This window comes from Myodes glareolus, chromosome 7, assembly GCF_982192425.1.
Source record: "Myodes glareolus chromosome 7, mMyoGla1.1, whole genome shotgun sequence".
Lineage (NCBI taxonomy): Eukaryota > Metazoa > Chordata > Mammalia > Rodentia > Cricetidae > Myodes > Myodes glareolus.
Genome location: NC_142032.1, coordinates 55,518,277 through 55,543,491, shown reverse-complemented (window position 1 = coordinate 55,543,491; position 25,215 = coordinate 55,518,277). Strand labels below are relative to the sequence as shown.

Genomic DNA, 25,215 nt, shown 5'->3' with positions numbered 1-25,215 from the left:
TCCCGAGAAATCAGACGTTAATGGTGCTGTGAGCTGCAATCATCCTTGGCCGGGGAATGGCTCCTGGTGCTGGCATGAGAGCTCCCTTTTCCCGGGGCACAGTAGCTATGGAGTATTTGCTCCATGTGGGTATATTTGTGGCTAGGACTTGGATTCCCATCCCACCCAGCCTTCCTGCACTGAGCTGAGGAGAGGAAGGGATGGTCGCTCCATTCAGGTCACAAGACCCTGAGCCTCCTCTAGCCAGACTCCCTGCTCTTGGAGAGTGAGTGTGCGGTTCTGGTCGTAGGCTCATCTTCTGGGCAAACACCCCTCTCATCCCCCCTGGCTTTCTTCGAACCCACCACATCGAGTGGGTCACTGTGGATCCTCTGCTGTGTCTTGAGGATCTAGCTGTGGTCCCCAGTGCCGCATGGAGAGGAGAAGTCAAGACCTCCTCCCCAGAGCCTTCTAGGATGTGTTGTGTGTGCAGAGGTGCGCAGGCTGATTGTCCATGGTGAATGGTGGAGGAATGCGTGATGAGGAAACTCAGGTCTGACGGTTCTTTCTCTGTCAGCCCCTAAACATCTCTGACCCCGTGGTTGCTCCTCTCTCCTCTTCAGCGGAAGGAAGCTTCTTCCTGCACTCCATGGCTCTCTCGCCTCCATCTCTGCTCTCCCCCACCTCCTCTACCCTGCATGCCTTCTCACCTGCTGGCTGCTTTTCTCTGGCTTGCCCGGGCAGTACCTGGTCCCCAAACCTGCTCTTCTAACCTGCATGGGTCCCAGCTGCAGTGGCTGTTCTGTGTGGCACGTGCTCCCTTCCTCCCCTCCTCCCCTGCTGGCCCCACCCCTTCCAGAAGCTTCATGGGGGGGATTGGGGGGCAGGGGTATCAAGAACCCCTGGGGTGGAGGGGGGCAGGGGAATTATTCCCCTGTTTCCTGCTTTTACTAACGAACCTGCCATTTTTGTGTCTGGACTGATTTGTCTGAGGGAACAGTTGGGTTTTACTAATCTTAAGTCATTCCCCTCCCTGCCTTCCCCAAACACCTTCCTCCACTCCCTCTACCCCCACTTCCTCTCCACCCACCGCCTTTTCCTCTACTCTCCCTCAACTTCTCCCCACCCACCTGGCTGACCCCCTCCTCAGCAGACCTCCCTATGCTCCCTGTCTCCTGCTAGCCTTTCCCCAGCCCTATGGGTCAGGAGAGGGAGATTAAGGTCATCCTTTCCCAACAGGGCCTCCTCCATGATTGATCGGAATGTAGCCAACCAGGCAAACTGAGATTTACTTTCAGCCTGGAAAGGGATTCAGGGGGATGTTTTGGGCCTCCGCAGTCTGCTCCAAGTCAGATCCTTCTAACTCAAACAGGGCCAAGAAAGGGCAACCTTGGTCTTGGCAAACGTAGTGGGATGAAGAGCGCCCAGAGCGTGAGGGAGATTCCAGGATGGTGCCCTGGTTTCAGAGACCAAGGATGGAGCTTCTGAAGGCGCTTAGGGGCCAGGAGGGGAGGGAGGAGTGATGAGCGCTGCCGTAGGCTCCCGGGAGTAGGTTTTAGCTGTAGATCCCCGAGCTGGCTCACAAGGCAACTTTGTGTGGACCTTCTGGGCTGTGCTGAGGTTAGTGGGGTTCCAGGGACATGGTCACGCCAGATGTTTGCTGGCAGCCTGATTGGATTGAGCTCACTTAGGCGCAGGAACTGATTGGCCGCCCAGTTCAGTCTTTTAGGACAGCAGTAGTGGACACGGAGGGAGAGAATGAGTATAATCATTGCCCTAGGGAGACCCCTCACCCGCCTCACCTTCCCTGACTACCCCCACCCCTTTATTCTGATCCCTTCTTCCTCTCTCCGGTTCCCCTCTACCCAGTCTAATCTCTAACCTCGTTTGCATGATTTTTGTGACTAACCTCTCTGACCCCTCCCCTTCTACCCAAACCCCATTTCCTAGCTTCAGGACAAGGTGGAGGGGGAGAAGAAATAAATGATTATGACCAATCCCCCCTCAAACAAGACTCAAAAGTATTCAGACTGCCCCCTCCCAAAACACCTGTCTCCTCCTGTCCTTGGACCCAGCTCTTCTAGCACAAGGTTTGATGGTTCCCAGGAGGTGGCTTCTTAAGTCTGTGCTCTGCCCAGCCCCAACTCTTCAGGCTTCAATCAAGCATGGGGGGCTTTTGGGTCCCCCATCTTAGGAGTTCCACTCCATCCTTCCGACAACAGAATACTGAAGACCAGCAGCTGAAGGTGGCCGGTGCTACAGATCGGAGCAGGGGACATGACAGCCTGTGACTGGCAGGTCCTTACTCCAATACCTTACCTGTAAAGGGGGTACTTTTGAACCATATTTGGGGAGCAAGAAGGACTCTAAGCTGCAGCCTATGGAAGTACAGGATGGGGTTGACAAAGAACCAGGTCTTTAGTGGTCCCTTGACTCTCCCGAGCCACAGACTCCTAGAGAGAGGCTTGTATTACCACTGCTATTGGCTCCTCTCCTTCAACCTTGCAGTGACTGAAGCCTCCTAGCGCTCCTCTGGGGCACTAAACTCTTCAGGGACCAGGTGAACCTTTGCTGAGTAGGGGAATCAGAGCTGCCTTCCCTAGCCCAGTGCCCAGGACCCCTTCAAACACCAGGCACAGCCCTGCTTTTGACATCTTGCTTTTTGGATGAATTTCCATCTTGGGCATGGTGTTTCCTTAGGTTCACCTTGGCTTCACTGTTCCTAGGGGTATCACAACAAGGGTACCATCTGCAGAGAAGGATGAGCTGTGAGCTTGGAAATAGCATAGGGCCACCTTCTTCTTTGGAAGATAAACAGTGACTCACCTAGGTGTGCGATCTCAGCACGTGAGAGAATGCGGCATGAGGATTACCACAAGTCCAAGGTCAGTTTAGGCTTTAGAGACTAGTTTATGTTTTTTAAGCCTAAGTTCTAGACTAGTTTAAGTTTTTCTAAAAATGACCCAAAATATCAGGGTACCATAGAACTTGAGTGTCAGAGATAGGAACCAGCCCTGACAGATGTCAGCCCATTCCTGTCCTGAGACTTGCAGGCATTCCCAGGCCTTCTTCCTCTCTACTGTCTCAGCTGCCTCCCCAGCTGAGGTTGCAAGAACACAGTGCCCAGACAGAAGGGCTGCAAGTGTGTCTCACCATTGCTACCCAGGAAGGGACAGGAAGGAAGGGGAAGGAAGGGCTCTTCTTTAGAAAGAGGCCGGGAGCTCACGCATGCCCACAGTGCTCTGTTGAGAGTGTAGCTTGCTTTGCCCCACATCTCACAGTGGGGCCCTCTCTGAGGCCTCCTCCCTGGAGTCACTTCTTGGGCCCATCATGGCGAGTGCTCCATGCCACCCTCAGGGTCCCGCCTGCAGAGCTCGGCCACGGGTCATGCAGGGCAGGCCTAAGCCTACCCCGAAACCATCAAATCTGTGCTGCTTCCTCTTTCTCCTTCCCACTTCCACCCCCACTGTTCCACCTCCAAGACAAGCAGACATAAAAATGGGGGGTCCCCTCCCCCACTGCCCCCTGGTTCCTCCCTTGCCCGCCTGTGGCTCATCCCAGGGCGTTGATGTCGGTTGTCTCCTGTCTCTCCTCCCCTTGGGCTGGGCAGGTGACCATCTCGGTGGACGGCATCCTGACCACCACAGGCTACACACAGGAGGATTACACCATGCTGGGCTCCGATGACTTCTTCTACATTGGGGGCAGCCCCAACACAGCCGACCTGCCTGGCTCGCCTGTCAGCAACAACTTCATGGGCTGCCTCAAGGACGTGAGTAGGGGCTTAGAAGGGCTACAGTTGACCAGTCTGACCTGGCCAGCTACCTCTGACTCCTGTTCCTTGTGAGTCCACGGTGGGATTGTAACAAAAGCCTAAAGCTATTGACAAATACAGAGGGGTCAAACTTTTTCTTTCTTTCTTTCTTTCTTTCTTTCTTTCTTTCTTTCTTTCTTTCTTTTTAAAGATTTATTTATTTATTATATATAATGTGTCCTGTCTGCACCTATGCCTGCAGGCCAGAAGAGGGCACCAGATCTCATTACAGATGGTTGTGAGCCACCACGTGGGTGCTTGGAATTGAACTCAGGACCTCTGGAAGAGCAGCCAGTGCTCTTAACCTCTGAGCCATCTCTCCAGCCCAAACTTTTTGCTTCTTCGGGCCTCGGAACTCCCCTCGCCTCTGAGGATCTTCAGAGCTGTGGCGCTCAGGGAAGACTGGTGGGCACCGAGCCTGAAGGCTAAGCCTAGCCTCAGTCACGTGTCTTTCATTCATGGCTCTGTTGTCTTGACCAAGTCACTTGACCTCATGAGTTGCCTGATCTGTAGACAAAAGGTTGGTTCCTACTTCAGTCTTTGGCAGAACACGGGAGAACGTTCCTACCCACTGGAGGACAGCCAGCATGGACTGGGACAGACGGCAGCTCAGCTGACAGGGCGCCTGCCTGGCACCATCAGCTCCAAGCACTCGGCTGAGCATGGTGCACATCTGTAGCCCTGGCACATGGGAGGTAGAGGCAGGGAGACAAATTCGAGGTCATCCTTAGCGAGGCAGTGAGTTTGAAGCCATCTTGAGCCACTTGAGACTCTGTCTCAGAAAACAGCAATAGACAGTAGCAACCGTTGTCCTCCTTGTCACTGTGAGTGACCGTTGAGTTGGACCCAGGAGCTCACAGAAGCTGCTTGGCCAGCGTGGGGCTGGAGGACAGGACAGGCAGCAAGAAGAAGGTGTAACTCGAGAACAGGAGCCTGGGCTTTGTGCACTGATGGCACTGAGTGCAGGGCCATGAGCATGGGTGACGGCCCATGGCTGCCAGGGAGGAAGGGCCCTTGGTAGCCAGACCCAAGGCTGCTTCTGCTTCTTTACCCAGACTCCTCTCGTCCTTCCAGGTGGTCTACAAGAACAACGACTTCAAGCTGGAGCTGTCCCGCCTGGCTAAGGAAGGGGACCCGAAGATGAAGCTGCAGGGGGATTTGTCTTTTCGTTGTGAGGATGTGGCTGCCCTGGACCCTGTGACCTTTGAGAATCCTGAGGCCTTTGTTGCACTGCCCCGCTGGAGCGCCAAGCGCACTGGCTCCATCTCCCTGGACTTCCGAACCACTGAGCCCAATGGGTTGCTGCTCTTCAGCCAGGGCCGGCGGGCTGGGGCCGGGGTAGGCAGCCACAGCTCTGCCCAGAGGGCTGACTACTTTGCCATGGAGCTGTTGGACGGTTACCTCTATCTTCTGCTGGACATGGGCTCTGGGGGCATCAAGCTGCGGGCGTCCAGCCGCAAAGTCAATGACGGCGAGTGGTGCCACGTGGACTTCCAGAGGGATGGGCGCAAAGGTCAGGAGGCCTCTGGTCCCTCCCTCCCTTCCCTTGGTCACTCTTCTAAACCTGTCCAGCCTCTCAAGCTTTCACTTCCTGTTCCTAGTCTCCTCTCCCAGCCCTTTGGACCCTCTCACTGTGTCACTGTGAGCTGGCAGAAGGCACGGGGCCACTCTTCCTTATTTGTGAAAGGAACAATTACCCAAGGGTTGTTGTGGATGGGAAAGAGCGCACCTAAAAACACTAGCATAGTACCTAACAGAGATGTCCCATGTCTTGAGAAAAATAATTCTCAAAGCCAGGAGTGGTGACTCACACATGCAATCCCAGCACTCAGGAGACAAAGGCAGGATTGTCGAAAGTTCGAGGCCAGTTTGAACTATATAGTGAGGTCCAGACCAGCCAGGGCTGCATAGTCAAAACAAAACAAAGAAAGTAGCTTTCCAGCCATGGTTCCTTTTTTATCCGGAGCCTTATTTCTTTACCTTATCAGGAAACGGCTATCTAACCCCCACTGTCTGAGAGGATTGCTCCTAGGACCCCCAAAGACATCAAAATCCTCTATGCTCAAACCCTGTATAAAAGGTGGTGTGTCATTGCATATCACCTGTGCACATCCTTCTGGGTAACTTCTGTACTCCCTCAAGTCCTCAACATGCCTGTTAGAAGGAAGACATTGAGGCTCAGCTGCTGGAGTGCTTGCCCAGCATTCGTGAAGCCTGGGTTCTGTCCCCCAGCGCCCCATTAACTAGGCATGATGGTGCTTGCCCATAATCCCAGTACTGGGGAGGTAGAGGCAGGAAGATCAAGAGTTCAAGGTTACCCTCAACTGCATAAGGGATTTGGGGCTAGCCTTGGCCAGAGAGAGAAAGAGAGGGAGAGAGAGAGAGAATATAAATGCTTTATAATAGTTACATAGTAGTTTTGTGATGGTCCTTATGTTGTTTGGTGAAAAAGGACAGCAGTACCCGTATGTGTTTAGTACAGACAGTTCTTCCCTTGAATATTTCTATCCATGTTGGGTTGGATGGATGCAGAGCCTGAGAACACAGCAGCTGCCGGGTTCTCTGAGGACTAACTGTGGCTGACAGACTATTCACCTTATTCTGGTCATCAGAGACACAGTGACTAGGCCACCACACCTGCCCGGCCACAAGAGTTCCAGATCAAAGGGACAGCTGGCCGGGCTGTGCCTAGCCAGGCCTGACCCTGCTTAGCCTCTAGGGCCGAATGGCGCTAGATGTATGCTGAGTGGTATGGCTGTGTTGTTCTAGCCGCCATCTCTCCATCCTTCCTGTTCAGCCTCCCTCTCCTGTTCAGGTGCTTGTTTGCTGTCTGCTAATTCTGGTGTGCTTGCCTCCATCTTGTTGAACCTAAGTAAGAGAATTGAGACAAATGAGGCCTGACACATTATCTAATTTAAGGGCTTATCAACGTCAGCTAAATTTTCACATTCCTGCAGCTGTCACCACTGCTGACCTGAGAGTCAGGTGGAGTGACCGCGTCTGCTCACAGCGAGGAGGGAACTGCTGGGCTCCCAAAAGTGAGGCCTTGCTACCCATTCCTCTTCCCTTATCAGAAAAAGCCATGAGAAAGGACGCTAGCCCCGGGCTCTGCCCTCATGACAGTGACAGTGGCTCTTCACTGACAGTCTCTAGTGGTCCCCACAGATGGGCAGTCATCCTCGGGCTGGACATCCATCCAGGAGCTTGGGGAAGCTGCCTAAAAACAGCTTAGACCTTTCCCTGTTTTCCTGTGTCCCCACACCCCAGTGTTGGCATTGAACCCAGGGCCTGCTCCTGTTGAGCCACACCCCAGACTTCTTTTTCCTGTTTTTATGTATTTTCTAATTGTGTCTTGCGCCACAGCATGTGTGCAGAGGTTAGGGGACATTTTGGGGAGCTGGTTCTGGCCTTCCACTTCGTCGAGAAAGGTTCTCTCTTGTTTCTGCTGCTTCCCAACATACCCCAGGCGAGCTGGCTTCTGGGTGACTGTCTCAATCCCTCATCGCGCCATAGAAGTGCTGGGACCTTGGTCACATGCAACCACATCTTTATGTGTGTTCACGGGATCCAGCTGGGTGTTAACCTTGCCTTTCAAGTGCCTCATATGCTCGTCTGTCTCCTTGGCCTTCCCCGGTTGTCTTACTTTTGGTTCTTTTTTGTTTGTTTCTGAAACTGTGGTAAATTGCATATCACAGTCTTAATCATTAATCGTGATTGGGACATTGATTCCACTCACGTTGCTGCGCAGCTCTCACCGCCACCCAGGTGCAGATTTTTCATCTTCCCAAGCTAAAATCGTCTCTATTAAACATAAGCTCTCCTCCCCCGACTCCTGCCTCTGGCCACCATCTATCTGTTGGAATCTGACGACTCTGAGACTTTAGATTAGTGAAGTCACAGGTATTTCTCTTTCCTCTTCTTTTTCCATCTTCATATGTTCATGCTTGTGTGTATATTGGGGCACATGTATGTGGGTGCACATGCCTGTGGAGATACAAGGCTGATGTCAGGAATCATCCATCTTATTTAATGAGGTAGGGTCTCTCAATCAAACCCTGAACTCACAGATATGGCCAGCTAGCTTGCTCTGGGGATCCCTTGCCTCTGCCTTCCCAGGCTGAAATTGCAATTGGGCCACCACACCCACTTGGCATTTGTGTGGGTTTCTGGGTATTTGAACTCTGGGCCTAATACATGAGGAGCAAGCACCGAGCCATTTCCCCAGCTCCCTTCTTTTGCCTATCTACCTTCCTTCCTTCCTTCTGACCCAGGGGCTTGCATCTAGCCCAGGCTGACTTTGAATCAAGATCCTGCTGCCTTGGCCTCCAGAGTGCTGGGATGTGCCACCGCGACTTGTGTCTTCACGTGTTTGGCTGTTTCAATGGATACAGTGTCTTTCAGGGTTCGTCAGTATTGTAGTGTGAGTCAGACTCCCTTCTTCTGAAGTCTGAGTAACATCCCAGGGCCGTGCTCACATCCAGTTTTGTCTGTTCTTCTGTCAATGACTGAGTCAGGTTGCTCGTGTTTTGTATTTGAAGTGACTGGAGCAGAGGCCAGAACACACGCCAGTCTCCTCTCCAGAGCTATCTGCTCTGCTGAACACCTCTCTTCTTAGCCTTTCTTTCCTGCCCTCTTCTCCTCACGTTCAGTTCTCACTGAGATTCCAGCAGCCAAAGCATGGGTCACAGGAGGCTCTTCGGATTCTGGGCGATCCTAATAGGACTCAGCAGGTAGAAGCTTTTATTGGTCAGGTCTGATGGCCTGAGTTTGTTCCCCAGGTTCCTCAGTAGAAGGGGAGAACTGACTCCTGAATATCATTCTCTGTCCTCCACACACATACACATCACAACACACACAGAACATACACATACATACATCACAACGCACACAAACACACACATACATCACAACACACACATAAAACATACACATATCATAACACACACATGTATGACAACACACACATATCACAACACACATCACAACACACATATACACCTCACCACACACACACACACTCACACACTCACGCACACACACATTGCGCGCGCACACACAAGCTTTAGGGTCTGGAGAGAGTCAACCTGCTGCTCTTTCAGAGGATGAGAGCTCGGTTCCCAGACCACACCAGAAGGCTCACAACCACCTGTAACTCCAGCTCCAGGGGATCCCACGCCTTCTTCTGCCTCTGTAGGCAGGTGCACACATGTACACATGCATAATGAATAATAAAATAATTCCTTAAACAGCAGTGACATGGAGCTGGGAGGTGGCTCAGCGTAAATGGCATGTTTTGCTTTAGTAGAAGACCTAGGTTTTCTGGGTTCTCAGCACATGGCGGCTCACATCCCCACACACATGCAGGCACACACATGGCGGCTCACATCCCCACACACATGCAGGCACACACATGGCAGCTCACATCCCCACACACATGCAGGCACACACATGGCAGCTCACATCCCCACACACATGCAGGCACACACATGGCAGCTCACATCCCCACACACATGCAGGCACACACATGGCAGCTCACATCCCCACACACATGCAGGCACACACATGGCAGATCACGTCCCTACACACATGCAGGCACACACATATACACAAGATAAAAAAAATAAATCTTAAAACAAAAGACTTCACAAGACGCCGGGCATGGTAGTGCACACCTTTAAGCCCAGCACTTGGGAGGCAGAGGCATGTGGCTCTCTGTGAGTTCGAGGCCAGCCTGGTCTACACAGTGAGTCCTAGGACAGCTAGAGATGGTACACAGAGAAACCCTATGATGGGGGGTGCAAAGATTTTACAAGGGAGTCCAGGATATGGGTAGGGTTTTGAAGAAGGGACTGGCTTCTAGGAGGAGCTGCATCTGCAAAGAAGGCTTCAGCTTTTCTCCTTGAGTTTCTTCGACTCTGCTCATATCTGACCTCTCCTCCATCCCCCTCCTTTTCAAGATGCCCACTGTACTCATGTCTAAGAGGCCCAGTGGCTCCTTATCACTCCTAAATCTTGCTAGGAGCTTTGCTTTTATTTTTTTTTACACAGGATGGCACTGTGTAGCCAGGTTGACCTCAAACATGTGGCAGTCGTCCTGCCTCTACCTCCTGAGTATTGGGATCATAGGTGTGAACCGCCATGCCTGGCCACCGCTGCCCTGACCCCTTCCTCCTTCCTTCTTTTAAGAGTTTGTCTTTGAAAAGGGAAACACGGGATAAAAAGTATAGGGCTTTCAGGCATAGTGGCACTTGCCTTTAATCCTAGCATTCAGGAGACAGAGGTAGGTGGAGCTCAGTGAGTTCAAGGCCAGCTTGGTCTACAGAGCGAGTTATAAGCAGCCAGTGCTACACAGTAATTATATCACACACACACATACACACACACCATATACTAACACACATGCCACACACACATGTCCATACGACACACATATACCACACACACATACCACATATACTCACACACCACACACACATGTACATACTACACACACACACACCATATACTCACATACACACCACACACACCACATATACCACACACACACCACAGACTCACACACACACTACACACATATCATACACACACATACCACACACACACACACACACACACACACACACACACACACACTCACGAGGGTATACTGCCCTTGTAGAGGACCCAAGTTTGTTTCCTGGCACCCCCAACAATTGGCTGGCTCACAATTGCCTGTACCTCCAGTTCCTGGAGACCTGATGATCCTTGCTGGCTTCTGTGTGTATCTGCACTCACAGGAACATACTCTCACACAGACATACACATGCATGCATAATTTAAAACAAATCTTCAGGGCAGGCATCCTAGCACTAGAAGGAGGGGGAGGAGACAGGTAGATCTCTGTGAGGTTAAGGCTGACCTAGTCTACATAGTGAGTTCTAGGCCAGCCAGAGTTATATAGTGAGATCCTGTGTCGAGAAAAAAAGCTTTAGCAAGTATTAACAAGCTGGGCACAATGGTACATGCCTATGATTCCAGCACTTGGGAGTTGAGAAAGGTGGGTCAGAGGTTCAAGGTCATCTTTGGTGATGTAAAATCATTCTGGACTGCACGATACCCTGATTAAAAAGTCAAAACCAAAAATAAAATAAAATAATAAAATAAAATCCCGAACTAGAGCAAATGAATAACACATACACACACCACACACATACACACCACACACATACACACCACACACATACACACCACACACACACCACACACACACACACCATACACACACACCACACACACACACCACACACACACACACCACACACACACACCACACACACACACCACACACACACACACCACACACACACACCACACACACACCACACACACACACACACACCACACACACACACACACACCACACACACACCACACACACACCACATACACACCACACAATACACACCACACACATACACACACAGTTGCTGGACATAGTGACACACATCTGTAAGTTCAACCCTCTGTAGGCGGAAGCACGAAGATTTCCTAAGTTCTATTCTATATGTAGGAATCTGGTCTATATAAGGAGCTCCAGGGTAGCTAGGGCTACATAAACAAGTCTCTGTCTTACAACCTTCCCCTACGCACATGGAGATTCAATTATCACAGTCTCCTCCAGGATCTCTGGTCTGAGAGCCTGGGGGTGGAACTGATCCAGTGAGTGATCTGACCCTTTTAGGCCACAGGACTGTGAATATATGTGCCGCCTAGATAGTTTGGAGGTTTCTTGTAGGTGGCGAGAAGGATCTGGACAGAGGTCTGCAGCCCACTGTGGCTGGATGGGGTCTGGGACTGGCTCTCAAGCTCCTGGGTTTGAGGACTACAGTTAGGTAGTTTGCGCAGAGGGTAAGTGAGGCTAGACCGCAGGGACAAGGGTCATGCTCCTGAGCCCACTGTTGGGTGCAGGATGGAGGGGGCCTCAGTAGGGAAATCGGGACACCCCTTTCCAAACTCGACTTCCCTCCCCACTGAGGCTCAGTCTCCGTTGGTCCCCAGGCTCCATCTCTGTGAACAGCCGCAGCACGCCATTCTTGGCCACGGGAGAGAGCGAGGTCCTGGACCTGGAGAGTGAGCTGTACCTGGGCGGCCTCCCTGAGGGTGGCCGGGTGGACCTGCCACTGCCTCCTGAGGTGTGGACAGCTGCTCTCCGGGCAGGCTATGTGGGCTGTGTTCGAGACCTCTTCATAGATGGACGGAGTCGAGATCTCCGGGGTCTGGCCGAGGCCCAGGGGGCTGCGGGTGTTGCCCCCTTCTGCTCTCGGGAGACGCTGAAGCAGTGTGCATCAGCCCCCTGTCGAAATGGAGGCGTCTGTCGAGAAGGCTGGAACCGGTTCGTCTGTGACTGCATCGGGACCGGCTTTCTGGGTCGGGTCTGTGAGAGAGGTGAGGTTGGGCTTGGTCTCGGGTGTCCTGTGTCCGAAGGACCCCACTTTCCGTCATCTTCAGAGCACCCCTCAGGCCAGCCCAGACTTCTCCCCTAGTACTGACTTTCTTGTTTTCTCTCTCTCTTCCCTTTCCATTTCCCCCCTGTTTCTCCGGCCTCTGTTCTCCACCCCTGGGGCAGAGGCCACTGTCCTAAGCTATGACGGCTCCATGTACCTGAAGATCATGCTGCCCAGTGCCATGCACACGGAGGCAGAGGACGTTTCCCTGCGTTTCATGTCCCAGAGGGCCTATGGACTCATGATGGCCACGACCTCCAGGGAGTCAGCGGACACGCTGCGCCTCGAGCTGGACGGGGGGCAGGCGAAGCTCACCGTCAACCTCGGTAACCACCCCGATCCTCTGCTGGCCTCTCCCCAGCCTGCCTCTGACCTACATTCCCCTCTGTCTGGAGAAGCTGGTGGTGGCACCAGCCAGAGCTGACCCTGGCAGTTTGGAAATAGGTAGCAGCAACCTGAATCTGAGCCTCTGAGGGCTGTGTCTCTGTCCAGACCCAGAGCACAGCCACACACACCTGTCGGAATGCGTCTGAGTGTGATAACTGTCCTCTCAAGACACTCCCATGGAGTGTTGGCGGCATCTGTCCTGCACGCCCAAGATGGCACACACCCATTCTTGTCTTGCTCATTCACGGGCTTCTTCATTGCAGAATTACTTGTTGACACCTGCTAGGTACAATCCCGAGCTCAGCTCAGCCCAGTGGCAGATATAAGGACAGCGAACAGCTGGCCCTGGCAGGCAGCCACACTTAGCCGCTCTGCTTAGATCATACTTTCTCTGGGATGCGGTGCACTGGCCTGTGTGCACTCTGGACACAGGAACATGCCCCCTCACACTTGTCACGCAGCTTATGTTCATGGCTGTGCCCCATGTGAGTCCCATTGGTGTTCTGGGAAGACAGGCAGGCACTGTAGACACAGAGATCCACCTGCTCTGCTTCCTGAGCGCTAAGATTAAAGGTGTAATGGCTGGGGAGGTGCCTGTGTCAAACCCAGGCCATGGGAAGTGTAGAGTTTTGGGTGGAGGTTGTCAGCTTGCTGACTCTTTCCACCAGACTGCTCACTGTCTCTGCTGTTGCCCATGGGTGAGAACAGGGTCTACACATCCCTGTTGCTCCTCGGGGCACAGAGGGCATGCTCAAATGATCTGTTAGATTACCATGGGCCTTGGTGTTTGTGGTCACGGTGGAGAGAGAAGGCAGAGTTACTTGTTTGGCTGGTTTCTAAGGGACTTCTTGTGAAGGTCAGCTATATGCCGGGTCAGGATCCAGAGTGGGGAGGCCGCCTCACAGACTCCAGTGCAGGGCACCCTGAGCGGAGAGGCCCTATGGTGTTCGGGCTGCTGGAGCAGCTGTCCACTGCACACTATGGAAGTGCCACCCCCAAGGACCTGCCCTGTAGAAGCCTGCAAGGCCCAAAGTCTAAGCAGAGCACCGTGTGTTCTGGTAATGGGGAGAAGGGGAGCTCTCTAGAACACCAGAGCTTTGACACCTACCCGGATTCTCATCCTAACCTTGATCTCTGAAGCATCTCTGGGGTAGATTGTGGACTTTGGAGGCCTTGCTTAGATACTGTGTTGACACCCTCATTGCTCACCCTGACTCTCAGGTCAAGGATAGGCTGGAAGGCTGTGAGAGTTACCAGGTTCTCACGCTGGTTTAAGACAGTACCTACAGCCCTGTTCTGACCTACAGTCACAGGTCATTGAGTGAATGACAGATGGCAACTCTGGCCGGAAACACATCAGCTCTCTCCCCAGATCTAGTCCCTTGGCGCTGTCCTAGAAGAAGGTCCTGTCTAGGGCCCCATGTGTCATTCTGCCTTTTTCAGTCTCCCTGGACTGGTTACATGCATGTGGTTTACATGTTACATGCATGTGGTCTCACATGGCTAAGTGCTTGCCTTTGCTCCGTTTGGTGGGACCAAACAGGGGAAGCCTGTGGCCTTCATCCTCAGAAAGAAGACAGCTGCTCTGGCTCCCCTGGACTGTTCTTGATTCTCCGGGAAGAAGCTGGAGTTTCTCTAGATGAGAGCTGACGTCCTTGGTCAGAAAATCTTGTCTTGGTGGGCCCTTGGGACCTAACCCTTGGGATTTAACCTTTTTCCTACAGGCTTACCTTTCTGTCTGTATCTCATGAATCTCAGAAGTCAGAACGAGATCCAGAGATCTAGTCTGAATGTCCCAGACTGATGACAGCCACCAGCCTGAGCCCTATCCCCATCTACAGAAACATGGGTGCTGAGAGCTAATCTCTAGCAGACAAAGCTGAGACCAAACACTTGGTGCAGACACATTTGTCTGCGGATTCCTCTCGAGGGCACAGAGGTGTGTAAGCACCAAAGACACTCCAGTGTGCCAGTGTGGCACCTCAGCCTGGGTGGGGGACCCAAGATGGGGCCAGGTTCAGTGACTTGCACATAGTGTCCCCAGTCCAGTCCAGCTCTGAATTCCGTATTCCCCATCCTGTGACCACCCAGGGCCTGCTGGGCTCCAGAGAGGCAGCAGCAGCGAGGCCATCGTTCTGGGCTGGGCTTGCTGCTAAGGAACTAGAGGTTTGGTTTCTGATTTGTGGTCTGTGTCTGTAGGGAGGGAGGCCAGAGGTTCAGAGGTCACACAGTTTAGACTGCCAGGCATAGACACTCAGAGGTGGTCCTGAAGAAAGAGCAGAGGGACCTGCGGGCCTTGCTCTGACATGGACACTCTGACCACTGGGCTCTTCTTCCTTAGTGCCGTCCTGTCCTTCTCAGATTTTCCCTTGCTCCTAAGTTCTCACTGGTTTTGCCTTCTTGAGCCTTGCTCATGTTTTAAGTCAGCAGGAAAACACATGACACCCCAGAGCCCTTTGACTTCTGGGGACATGGAAGAGCCCACTGCCTTCCCACCCAGGGGCTGAGAGGCTGAGAGCCTGAGTGGAGAAGACACCAGGACCAAGTGATACCGCTCTGTGCAAAGCCTCTTGAGAGGAATGGCTGGGTGTTTTTGAAATTCCTTGCATGGAGCTGGGGACTGGATGTCTTCGCCCTACTTCCCACCCCCGGAAATGAGTTAGACCAAGCCAGGGGACTGTGTTCTTTCCATTCATTCCGTTCTCCGTGGGCTGTTTTCTCCCCATCCCATTCCATCCCATCCATGTTCATGCCGTCACCCTGATCTTGTGTTTGGCATCAGTGTGCCCATCTCTGCTCCTGGGCCTTGGCGGCTGACTAATGGGTTCCTGGTTATCACTCTCTGACCAGCATCTTGGGGAATGTGGATGGGAGAGCTGCTTTCTCCAGCCCGCTCTCCCTGCTTTCTTTTGGGAGGGGCCTGCCCCCCTGGATACCCATCTTCAAGGGGGCTTCTGAGGGGAATCACTGCAGGGTAGGCTGGAATTTCACCTCTTCTCTGGACAGATGGACACCCTGACACTGGTGCATCCTCTCCTCAGGATGGGAAAGTCAGGCATTCTGCTTGGCCCTGTTCCTCTATAGGAGACTGACCTGCCCTTCCAGCCCCCTTTTTTCTTTTTTGGACCCTTCATCGGTGAAGACTCTGCTGGCTTGGAGAGAGCCCCTGGGACCTGAAACCAGGGCCTGGCACCCTTCCCCCCTCATCCTGACCCACCCTCTGTTCCCGGTTCTTCCTCTTTTCTCTTTGTCCTTACTCCACCTCCTTCCCCTCACTGTGACCCCTCACTTCCTCTTGTGTCTGTCCCTGGGTGCCCAGGCTGTGGCTCAGGGTCCCTGCTGCTTCTCCCACTCTGCTGTGGTTGACAACGCGTGTGGAGCTCAGCTGTACTGCCCGAGGGGCTCATGACCTGCAGAGCCACAGGGCTGTCGACCACCACTGCGGGAACCTTCCCTGGCCCAAGGGATGCAGCTGCATCCTGGGCTGTCAGGCACCTGGGCAGAACTTGTTCACGGAGAACCCACAGGAGACCAGGCCATCACTGTTAACTAGGGTTAGAGATTGTCCCCTGGAAGGCCAGGGACACACCCTCAGCCTGCCCCAGCCTCTCAGCACTGAGGAAGAGAAGGCCAGTCACACAGTGAGTCTGTGTAAGACTGAGGTGAGGACCTAGCTTCCCCTGACTCATAGCCCCAGACAGTTCCATCACTCCAGCCTGGCCAGTGCACCCTAAGGGCGCACTAGAACTTCAAATGACCCAGGGCTCTTGGGGGCCTGGGATGTTGGCTCTGTGTAGCACAAATACTAATTAATCTTAATAATAAAAACCCAAAGTCAGACATTGGGGTAAATGCTGAAAGATCAGAGAGGTGAAGGAGCCAGCCACTAGAGAGATTTTTTTTCCCCCTCTACTGAGTCCTCAGACCGAAGGGGGCAAAATCCTGTCTCCATGAATCCTCAGACTGAATGGGCTGAGCTCCTGTCTCCTCCTACCTTATATTCCTCTCTTCGGCCAGCTGTATCCCTACCTGTCTCTACTTTCCTAGTGCTGGGATTAAAGGCGTGTGACTCCCAAATGCTGGGATTAAAGGTGTGAGCCATCACCGCCTGACTTTGTTTCTCTTTGAGACTGGATCAATCTTGTGTAGCCCAGGGTGGCCTTGAACTCACAGAGACCTATCTGTGTCTGTCTTCTGAGTTCTGCGATTAAAGGTGTGAGCCACTACTGCCTGGCCTCTATGGCTAACTAGTGACTAGCTCTACACTCTGATTTTCCGCCACGCTTTATTTGTTAGAATACAAACAAAATATCACCACAGCTTTGTGTAAATCTGGGTTTTCTAACCATAAGAGATCCTTCCAGACTTGAAACTGGGGACAGCAATGCTAGGCCCGGGGCAGGATTGAGGACCTTGCTCGCCAGTGACTTGCATTGGGCCTAGAAGTTACGTTTTGCAGATTTTGGTGTCCCTCTCTGAGGCCTTGACTCCTCCTTAGGGAAACTGACAAAACACTTGTTCTTCAGGGTGGAGGAGTACGTTGACCCCTAATGGACGCTCGGTGCCCCCAGAGCAGGGGTAGATGGAAGGAAGGTTCCTGTGGGGTGGTGCCAGCCACTGGGGCTTTGGGAGGTCTATGGCCTTAGGAAGGGGGCCCTGGGGCACACCCCTCTTTTGAGCTTAGAGCTTGAGGAGTGACTTGTCACACCTAAGATCTAAGCAGGGTGTCATCCCAGAGCAGGGGATGCAGGGACCTTGGCCTGCCCTACCCATCTCCCTCCCAGGAATTGGGTAGATGTGGGGTCGGCCAAGCCCTCATCCCCTGGCAAGCCCCTGTACGGCTGGGATTCCCGAGGTGCCCGTCTCCCTCAGACATGTGAGGCCTGGGCCCCTCAAAAAGGGGCACACAAGCCCTCTTCCTACCACCTGACTGCCCTGCCTCTTGACTTTGGGGAGGGTTAAAGCCCTCTTGAGGGCAGGAAGGACAAGGGTCAAACTGAGGAAGGGGAAAGGGCACCTGGGCACGCGTGGTCCCCAGAAAGTGGCCCTGGAGGGAACCCCCCGCCTGCAGATACCCCTCCCTGTGAAGGATGTAAAAAAAAAAACCAAAAAACCTTGTTTTGCCTTTTTTTCTCCCTCCCCCTCTGCCCACCCCATGGCCCCCCCAGACTGCCTGCGCGTCGGCTGCGCACCTAGTAAGTGGCTTCCCTCTTCTTCTGCAGAGACCCAAAGGGTCTGGGACACTGGGCATTGGGATTTAGGGAGAAAGGGATGGTGGGGGGATAGTTTCATTACTGGTTTGTGAGGCCAGGTGTGTGGGGAGGGGAGCAGGCATGGGGTTGGGAAGGGGTATTATGGAGGGCAGGATGAATACAACGAAGCAGAATCAGGGAGAGGTAGTTGATGAGGATGCTTTGGATTTTGGGAAAGGGAGGGCCAGAACACCTTGTCTCCCAAGTCAGCAGCAGGAGGCAGAAATCTGGAGCTGGGTGGCACCTGCTGCAAGATGTCACAAAGCCTGGAGACATAATGATGCTTCTCCATTAGTGACCACAAGGGGGCAGGCGAGGTACATGGGAAAGATGATTTGGGCTAGGGGCGGGGCATGCCAGGAGCCTCACCGCCTTACTGCTGGAATATGCAGGGTTCCTGCCAAACTCAAGAGGTACCAGTGAGGGCTGTGAGCAAAGAATCAGAAAGTCAGTGGATGTAGATAGGTCTGGGTCTCTCTGCCCCGGTCTAGGTGCTCAGTCTCAGAGAGTCTCTGCACTCTATGCCTTACAGTCAGATCATGGAAGGCGCAAGCAGAATTTGTGTGCTCAGTGCCCCTTGTTTTATGTGGTTGTGGCACAGTGTGTGCATGCACCTGAGGCCTTTTAATGCCAGCACCCTGAGCCCCAGGCAGACTGAGCCCTAGGGACCAGGGGTAGCTCGGAGGTGCTACAAAGTCCAGCAGCATCTGAGAGATGTGTACGTTAATTGACAACCTCACTGTCAATACATGGTCAGTTTCCAAGGACCAGAACCTGGCTGTGGCTTTGCAGGCTCTCTGAGAGCTGAGTAGGGGGTAGCAGTTCCAGGGCGTGGAGCTAAACAGGAGCGTGCAGCAAAGTGACAGTGGGGCCGAGCTGGCTTGTGCATGCAGAGGGTGAGGCGTGGGTGTCCCTCCTTTGGAGTGTGTCGTGCTTTGAGCGTTAGGGCTGAGAATCCAGCTGCCAGCGTTACACACTGTAGGTCCTCAGGAGACCAGGGGAAGGCGTGTCTGTGGTCAGGGCCACCATTGGTGTCATAGTCTACACAACTGGCCTCCTTTGCAGTTGCACAAAATGACGGGACTGGGTTTGTGACCCCAGGTGGGTAAGATCTCCCTGCATGCACTCCAGGTGTGAGGGGGGGCATACACGTTGATGTGAGCTAGAAGTGGAGTGTGCACAGGTGCAGGTGGGCTCCTTGTCTGTGACCACGTATCAGCCACGCTCACTCCCCCCTTGGTGCTGCAGGTAAAGGCCCCGAGACACTCTTTGCGGGGCACAAGCTGAACGACAATGAGTGGCACACAGTGAGGGTGGTGCGGCGTGGCAAGAGCCTGCAGCTGTCTGTGGACAACGTGACTGTGGAGGGTAGGTGGCCTGGACCCAGGGTGGCACACTTATTTCTAGTGGCCTGTGCTTAGTTTTTAACCTCTGGCTGGGTTGTTACTCCTAGGGATGTAATTATTATGGGTCTGGACCCCAGGGACCATTTCAACTTCCTACATTGCAGCCTCTTTGGGGAAGTTTATTGGCCTTCCACTGACTCCTGCAGCTTCTCCCAGCGTGGTGGGATGTTAGCACTGGTCCCGGACATCTACTGATGTTGTTTGCTATGGTTCTGTGTCAAGGAGATGACGCTTCTGGGAACACAAGGCCCGATCCCAGAGGTGACCGCTTGTTTGTGCACTAAGTTTCTCTCCCTCATATTGGTCTTCTGTCCTGAACAGGACAGATGGCAGGAGCCCACACACGGCTGGAGTTCCACAACATTGAGACGGGTATCATGACAGAGCGGCGGTTTATCTCTGTGGTGCCCTCCAACTTCATCGGGCACCTAAGTGGGCTGGTGTTCAACGGTCAACCCTACATGGACCAGTGCAAAGACGGGGACATCACCTATTGTGAGCTTAATGCTCGTTTTGGTCTGCGTGCCATTGTGGCTGATCCTGTCACCTTCAAGAGTCGTAGCAGCTACCTGGCTTTGGCTACGCTGCAAGCTTACGCCTCCATGCACCTCTTCTTCCAGTTCAAGACCACAGCCCCCGATGGGCTTCTGCTGTTCAACTCAGGCAACGGCAACGACTTCATTGTCATCGAGCTGGTCAAGGGGTGAGGGGCTGGGCGTTTTGGTGATGTCCCCTTGCTGGCTCAGATACAGCTCCCCTGACCATTGGGGCTGGGCGTTGTGGTGATGTCCCCTTGTTGGCTCAGATACAGCTCCCCCGACCATTGAGAATCTTCAAGGCACCTAGATCTCAGGGCAAGATTCACATCCCTAGCCATCAGCCAGGAGGGCTCTTCCTCAGCCAAGATGGAGAAACTGAACCCTGATGCCAGGCTGCTGGCTCCTCAGATGCTTCCTTGCCAGGGTTTCCTTCTCTGCCCACTGCCTTCTCTATGGTAGAAGTGAGCCCAGTCCTTCTCTTGCCCTGAAAGACTGCACCCCCAAGCAGCTCAGACTCTGCTTTCTGGTGACCACTACTGTATCACTCAAACTCCCCCTTCTGTTTGGTCCTCTTGGGTCCCAAGAGTAAGTGCTTCTGTGAACCCCCCCCCCCATCCTCCAGGGACAAGACCTCATGCCACAGCCTTTTAATGCCACTGCTTTATGTTCCTTCCTGTGGCATCTCTTCCTCCACTTCTCCTTCCCAGGCTTCCAGTTCCCCCGCCAGCAGTAGCTCATTCTTCCTGGCATCTCAGCGGTCCCCACCTGATCTAGTGTTTCCTCCCTGTTGTGGGGCAGGTACATCCACTACGTGTTTGACCTGGGGAATGGCCCGTCCTTGATGAAGGGAAACTCAGACAAACCCGTCAATGACAACCAGTGGCACAATGTGGTGGTGTCCAGGGACCCAGGCAACGTGCACACGCTGAAGATTGACTCCCGCACTGTCACGCAGCATTCCAACGGTGCCCGAAATCTGGATCTTAAAGGTGGGGCTGGAGCCTCTGGAGAAGGCCAGCCTTAGCCCAGCTCCCCTTCTCCAGCAAGATCACCCCCCCCCCGCAAAGGGTCAAGGCTGCTTCTCTTTCCTCTCCCCCAACCCTCTTTCCTGTTCTCCATTGTGTCTGACTGGTGTTTCTCACCTGGGTCTCACTGGGTTCTGTGCAGCTTTCTCAGATGGAGCACTGGGCAGGCTGTTTCTCACCGGGGTCCCACCTTCTCCAATGACTCTACAGTAGTCATTGAAGTAGCCATTGCCAGCTGTCAGAGTAGGTGGCTGAGAGGAAGAGGAGGAGGAGAGGAGGAGAAGGGGGAAGGGAGACGGCGGACTAGGCAATGGAACACGAGACATGAGGCCTGCGGCAGTTCCAGAGCCAGCTGGGATCCAAACTGCCTTCTTGCACATGCCTACAGCATCCCTTAGCCCCGCAGGGTCCCGTGTGTGTCCATGTAACCTGGACTGTCAAAACTTGGGGAAGATCTTCAGAGACCAATGATTTTACCTCCTGAGTCCCCAGACCCACTAGCTTGCACGACAGTGCTGCAAATTCTCCTTCCTCCCAGGAGAGGGCGATGTGGCACAGAGACTCAAGTGGCAGTCGACCCAGTGACAAGTCTTCAGATAGGATGCCCGGGGCTGCTGAAGCTAAGCTAGACATTGGTCAGGACTTCCAGTAGAGTCCATGAGGGACATTAGGCATCCCTGGGGAAAACTTCTTCCCAGAGCCCAGTTGTCAGAAGGATTTCGGAGGGGAGAAGGCTGCTGAGTGGGGAAAGGCTACGGTTCTGGGAAACAGTCTTTGGGATGGGGGAGCGGGGGTGGATGGGATGTAGGGCTGCGTATCCATGAAAGGCCCTGATTACCGGCAGGAACTGGGATCCAATGTGTGGGAGAGAGCATCGAGTGGGTCCCTCCAGCTGCCCCCACCCCCACTACTGCAGACATCTGGGCTCCTGAAGGAGGGGAGCAGACAGATGGCAAAGGGAAGGGAAGGTGGAGAGTCTGCAGGTTGGTGTATCTGTTAGGGATACCTGGAGCCTTCCAGATGTCTGGGAGGACCCCACAGTGGGATGCCAGCATCCCGGGAGGGGAATAAGGTCCAGGATAGCGGGGTGTTGACAACACTCCCTTTGCAGGGGAGTTGTACATCGGTGGCCTGAGCAAGAATATGTTCAGCAATCTGCCCAAGCTGGTGGCCTCTCGGGATGGCTTTCAGGGCTGCCTGGCCTCTGTGGACCTCAACGGGCGCCTCCCAGACCTCATTGCTGATGCCCTGCACCGCATCGGGCAGGTGGAGAGAGGCTGTGATGGTGAGTGTGCCAGAGTGGTGGAGCCCTGAAGCTTCTCAGGATTGCAGAAGCCTGTCCCAAGAACTCTGGGACCAAGAGGACAGGCAAGGGACAAGTCACACACTCTCCCTGTTGTCTCCAGCCCTGGTTTCTAGTCCCAAACCTAGCAGTCTTTGAATGTCCCTGTTCCTATCCCATCCCAGCACTGTGTTCACTATCTGGCCGTTCTAGTTTGGTTGACCAAGGACAGAGACTCTCTGCCAGGCTGTGGAACTTCTGCAGCCCTTGGGGATGTTGGCTGAGCCCAGGGCATTTCTCCTTTGTGCTCCTTCCCAGGCCCCAGCACCACCTGCACCGAAGAGTCTTGTGCCAACCAGGGCGTCTGTCTGCAGCAGTGGGATGGCTTTACCTGTGACTGTACCATGACTTCCTATGGAGGCCCCGTCTGCAACGACCGTGAGTGCCTGCAGGGCTGGGCCCTGGGAGTTCCCATCCCTGTCCCCAGCCACAGAACCCGCCTGGGAGGGAGGACAGAGGGATTTTGATTCCTTCTGCTCCATCCCACAGAGCCTGCAGGGGTTTGCTAGTTGTTGCTGCCCCTCACTGCTGCCTGAGTCTCCAGAACCATCTATTGACAGGTGGCCTGTCCTGGTTCTGAGATGGCAGATCATCAGATTTCCTTAGACCTAGGCCCTCTGTTTTCTCTTTCTCTCCCTAACTCAAGAATCCCAGCGGCAAGTTGTCCCTTTGAGCCACAAGGTCAGTCCCTAGTGTCCTCCCTTGCTAACTTGCATATTGTTGAGGCCGCTCCCCAGAGATAACAGTTTTGGCAGCATTTTCTAGTCTCCAGTGGTTGGTGGCCATCAGCTGGTTACAGCTTGGCAGAGGGAGGACAGCTGGGCCAGACATGGGGGTATAGTGGGGGGTACAGATGCTTTGACCTTTCTGATGACTGGGGGTGGGGTGGGCAGCAAAGCAAAGTGACATCAGAAGAGACACCCCCGCCCCACGCACACACGGAGAGGATCAGGCTTCCCTGCTTTTCAAACACAAAGTACAAGTGAGCCAACCCAGGGCCTGGAAATGCTGGAAAGTAGTTACTGCAGTCCTAGGTGAGACCTCCTGCCTGTCCCCTCACCTCTCCTCTGGACCTGCATCATCTGATGGGAGCCTTGAGTCATTCCAGGGGATGAGGCTCTTGGGTGGCTGTGGGCTTGTCCTTTGGCAAAATGTCCAGCCCCTTCCCCCAGCATTTACTGATTCTCAGGTGTGGTCAGACATCCCTGCTCTGTCCCTGGAGTGTGGTCAGCCATCCCAGCTTTGTCCCCTAGGTGGAGCCTGCTGTGCTCTGTGCCTCCCTAAACCTCCCAGCCAGCTCAGGACCATCTCAGCCCTGCTGTGTGTTCTGCTTGGCCTCAGTTGGCACAGACCTGCTCACTGTAACCGTCCCCACTGGCAGCCCTGTGCCACCTGCAAAGGCAAAACCATCTCATTTGATTCTACATCAAACCTCCAGTCGTGGGGCGGGGTCGGGGTCAGGGTTGAGCTTCACTAGAACCTGGGATCCCTTGGCTATGATGGTTACTTCTGCTGCACATGGGATTCTGGGAATGGTGGTGATGCCCATGTTGGTTTTTCTTGCTTAGGATGTCGGGGATCTGGCCTAAGTATGACTGCTCACGTTCACTACTGTGCTTCAGGAAGGGGCCGAGAGCTGGAGGCAGGATGTGTGTCTAGAGAATTGCTCCATCTTTGGGCAGGGGTGGGAGGAGAAAGTTCTCTGAGTGTTAGCAGAGCTGGTGGGCCGGGCCTCAGCCTGGGAGGTGCCATCATTCCAAGCACCCGGCTATGTCTGGTGGCACAGTCTGTGCAAAGCTGTGGAGCTAAAGAAAAGGTGGGTGAAGTCTGGAGCCCCCAGAGGGCTTAGTGTTGTTCTGAAGGAGCTCCTCTGAGGTCTCCCCTACTGTAAGGGCAGGGCAAGAAACTGGGTGGGGTGTCAGTCTTGCCCCCTTTCCTCTGGGCCCGCTCCTTTGAGTTTTCGTGCCAGGTCCATGTCCGCCCGTCGGGGAGCCCGGTACAGCTGCACACTATCACACAGAAACAAGTAAAGAGACTGACCGTGTGTGAGAGAGCTGGGAGGGTGGGCAAGGTGGCAGGGCAGAATTGGCCCTCTGAGGGTGTTTGGAGCTGTCTCGATGGAAGGAGACTAGGAGGAAGAGAGGCCTGACCTTCAGGACAACCTCTTCCCGCCTTTTACCTTGGTTCCTCCATCTGTATCATGAGGGGTTTGCGGGGTTTGGGGAAGCTCTCAAGAGTCAACTCTGACAGAGCAGCAGAAGAAAGCTCAGTCAGAGAAGCAAGTAGAGAGAGTGGAACTGGGACTGTGGGATTGGAGGTCGGAGGGGACGTGCACACCAGAGCCCTGGGCTCCTGCTGACTGCAGCCTCCTGCCTTTCCCAGGCTGTCTCTCACCACGGCTGCTTCTCCATCTCTCCTCATCTCTGCAGCCTCTATTGATCTCTTGCACACCTCCGTCCCTCTCTTCTCTCTTCCTCTCTGTGTCTCTGTCTCCCCCACACCCCAGCATCACTCTCTCCAGTTCCCACTCACCAATATTGATCGGCCTCTAGGCGGTTTCCCTTCCTCTCCTCTGGCCACCACCACCAGCTCCTCCCTCTCTCCCTCTGGGGCCATAAATTTTCTGCCTGCTTGGAGCTGTGTCAGTCCGTACTCCAGAGCCAGGGGCTCAAGGATGGGAGAGAGTGGACAGATGGACAGGACCTTGGTGACCCCACCCCACTCTCTCTCCTCCCTTGTGTGGCTAAGCCATCACTTGAAAACTCATCTTGGGTACCCTAAGAGCTGGTCTCCACTTTTGAAGGGTGTGGTGTGTGTGGGTCGCTGCCCTCCATCTAATAAACTGGGGGAATGGCTGCAGCCGTAGAGGTGCTGTCCTGATCCCTCCCGCCCTCCCTCCCTCCCTCCCTCCGTCCCTCCCTCCCTTCCTTCCTGTCCGTCTTTCTATCTCAGAAACAGAACCTCAATATGTACCCCAGGCTGGACTCC

General features: G+C 53.8%; 1 protein-coding gene across 23 annotated transcripts in view; it reads left to right on the top strand.

Annotated features, from left to right (window-relative positions):
* Nrxn2 (neurexin 2) overlaps window positions 1-25,215 on the top strand; it is a 114,570-nt gene that overhangs the window by 51,619 nt on the left and 37,736 nt on the right. For 20 of the 23 annotated variants that reach the window (XM_087908180.1, XM_087908175.1, XM_087908192.1 and 17 more), the window contains 10 exons: window positions 3,590-3,751; window positions 4,868-5,306; window positions 11,831-12,217; window positions 12,399-12,602; window positions 17,832-17,858; window positions 19,164-19,283; window positions 19,643-20,024; window positions 20,659-20,849; window positions 21,997-22,170; window positions 22,486-22,605. In XM_087908180.1, coding sequence (XP_087764306.1) covers window positions 3,590-3,751; window positions 4,868-5,306; window positions 11,831-12,217; window positions 12,399-12,602; window positions 17,832-17,858; window positions 19,164-19,283; window positions 19,643-20,024; window positions 20,659-20,849; window positions 21,997-22,170; window positions 22,486-22,605 — 2,206 coding nt within the window. The remainder of the gene's footprint in view (window positions 1-3,589; window positions 3,752-4,867; window positions 5,307-11,830; window positions 12,218-12,398; window positions 12,603-17,831; window positions 17,859-19,163; window positions 19,284-19,642; window positions 20,025-20,658; window positions 20,850-21,996; window positions 22,171-22,485; window positions 22,606-25,215) is intronic. The other 3 variants (XM_087908193.1, XM_087908183.1, XM_087908174.1) reach the window with 1 other exon arrangement.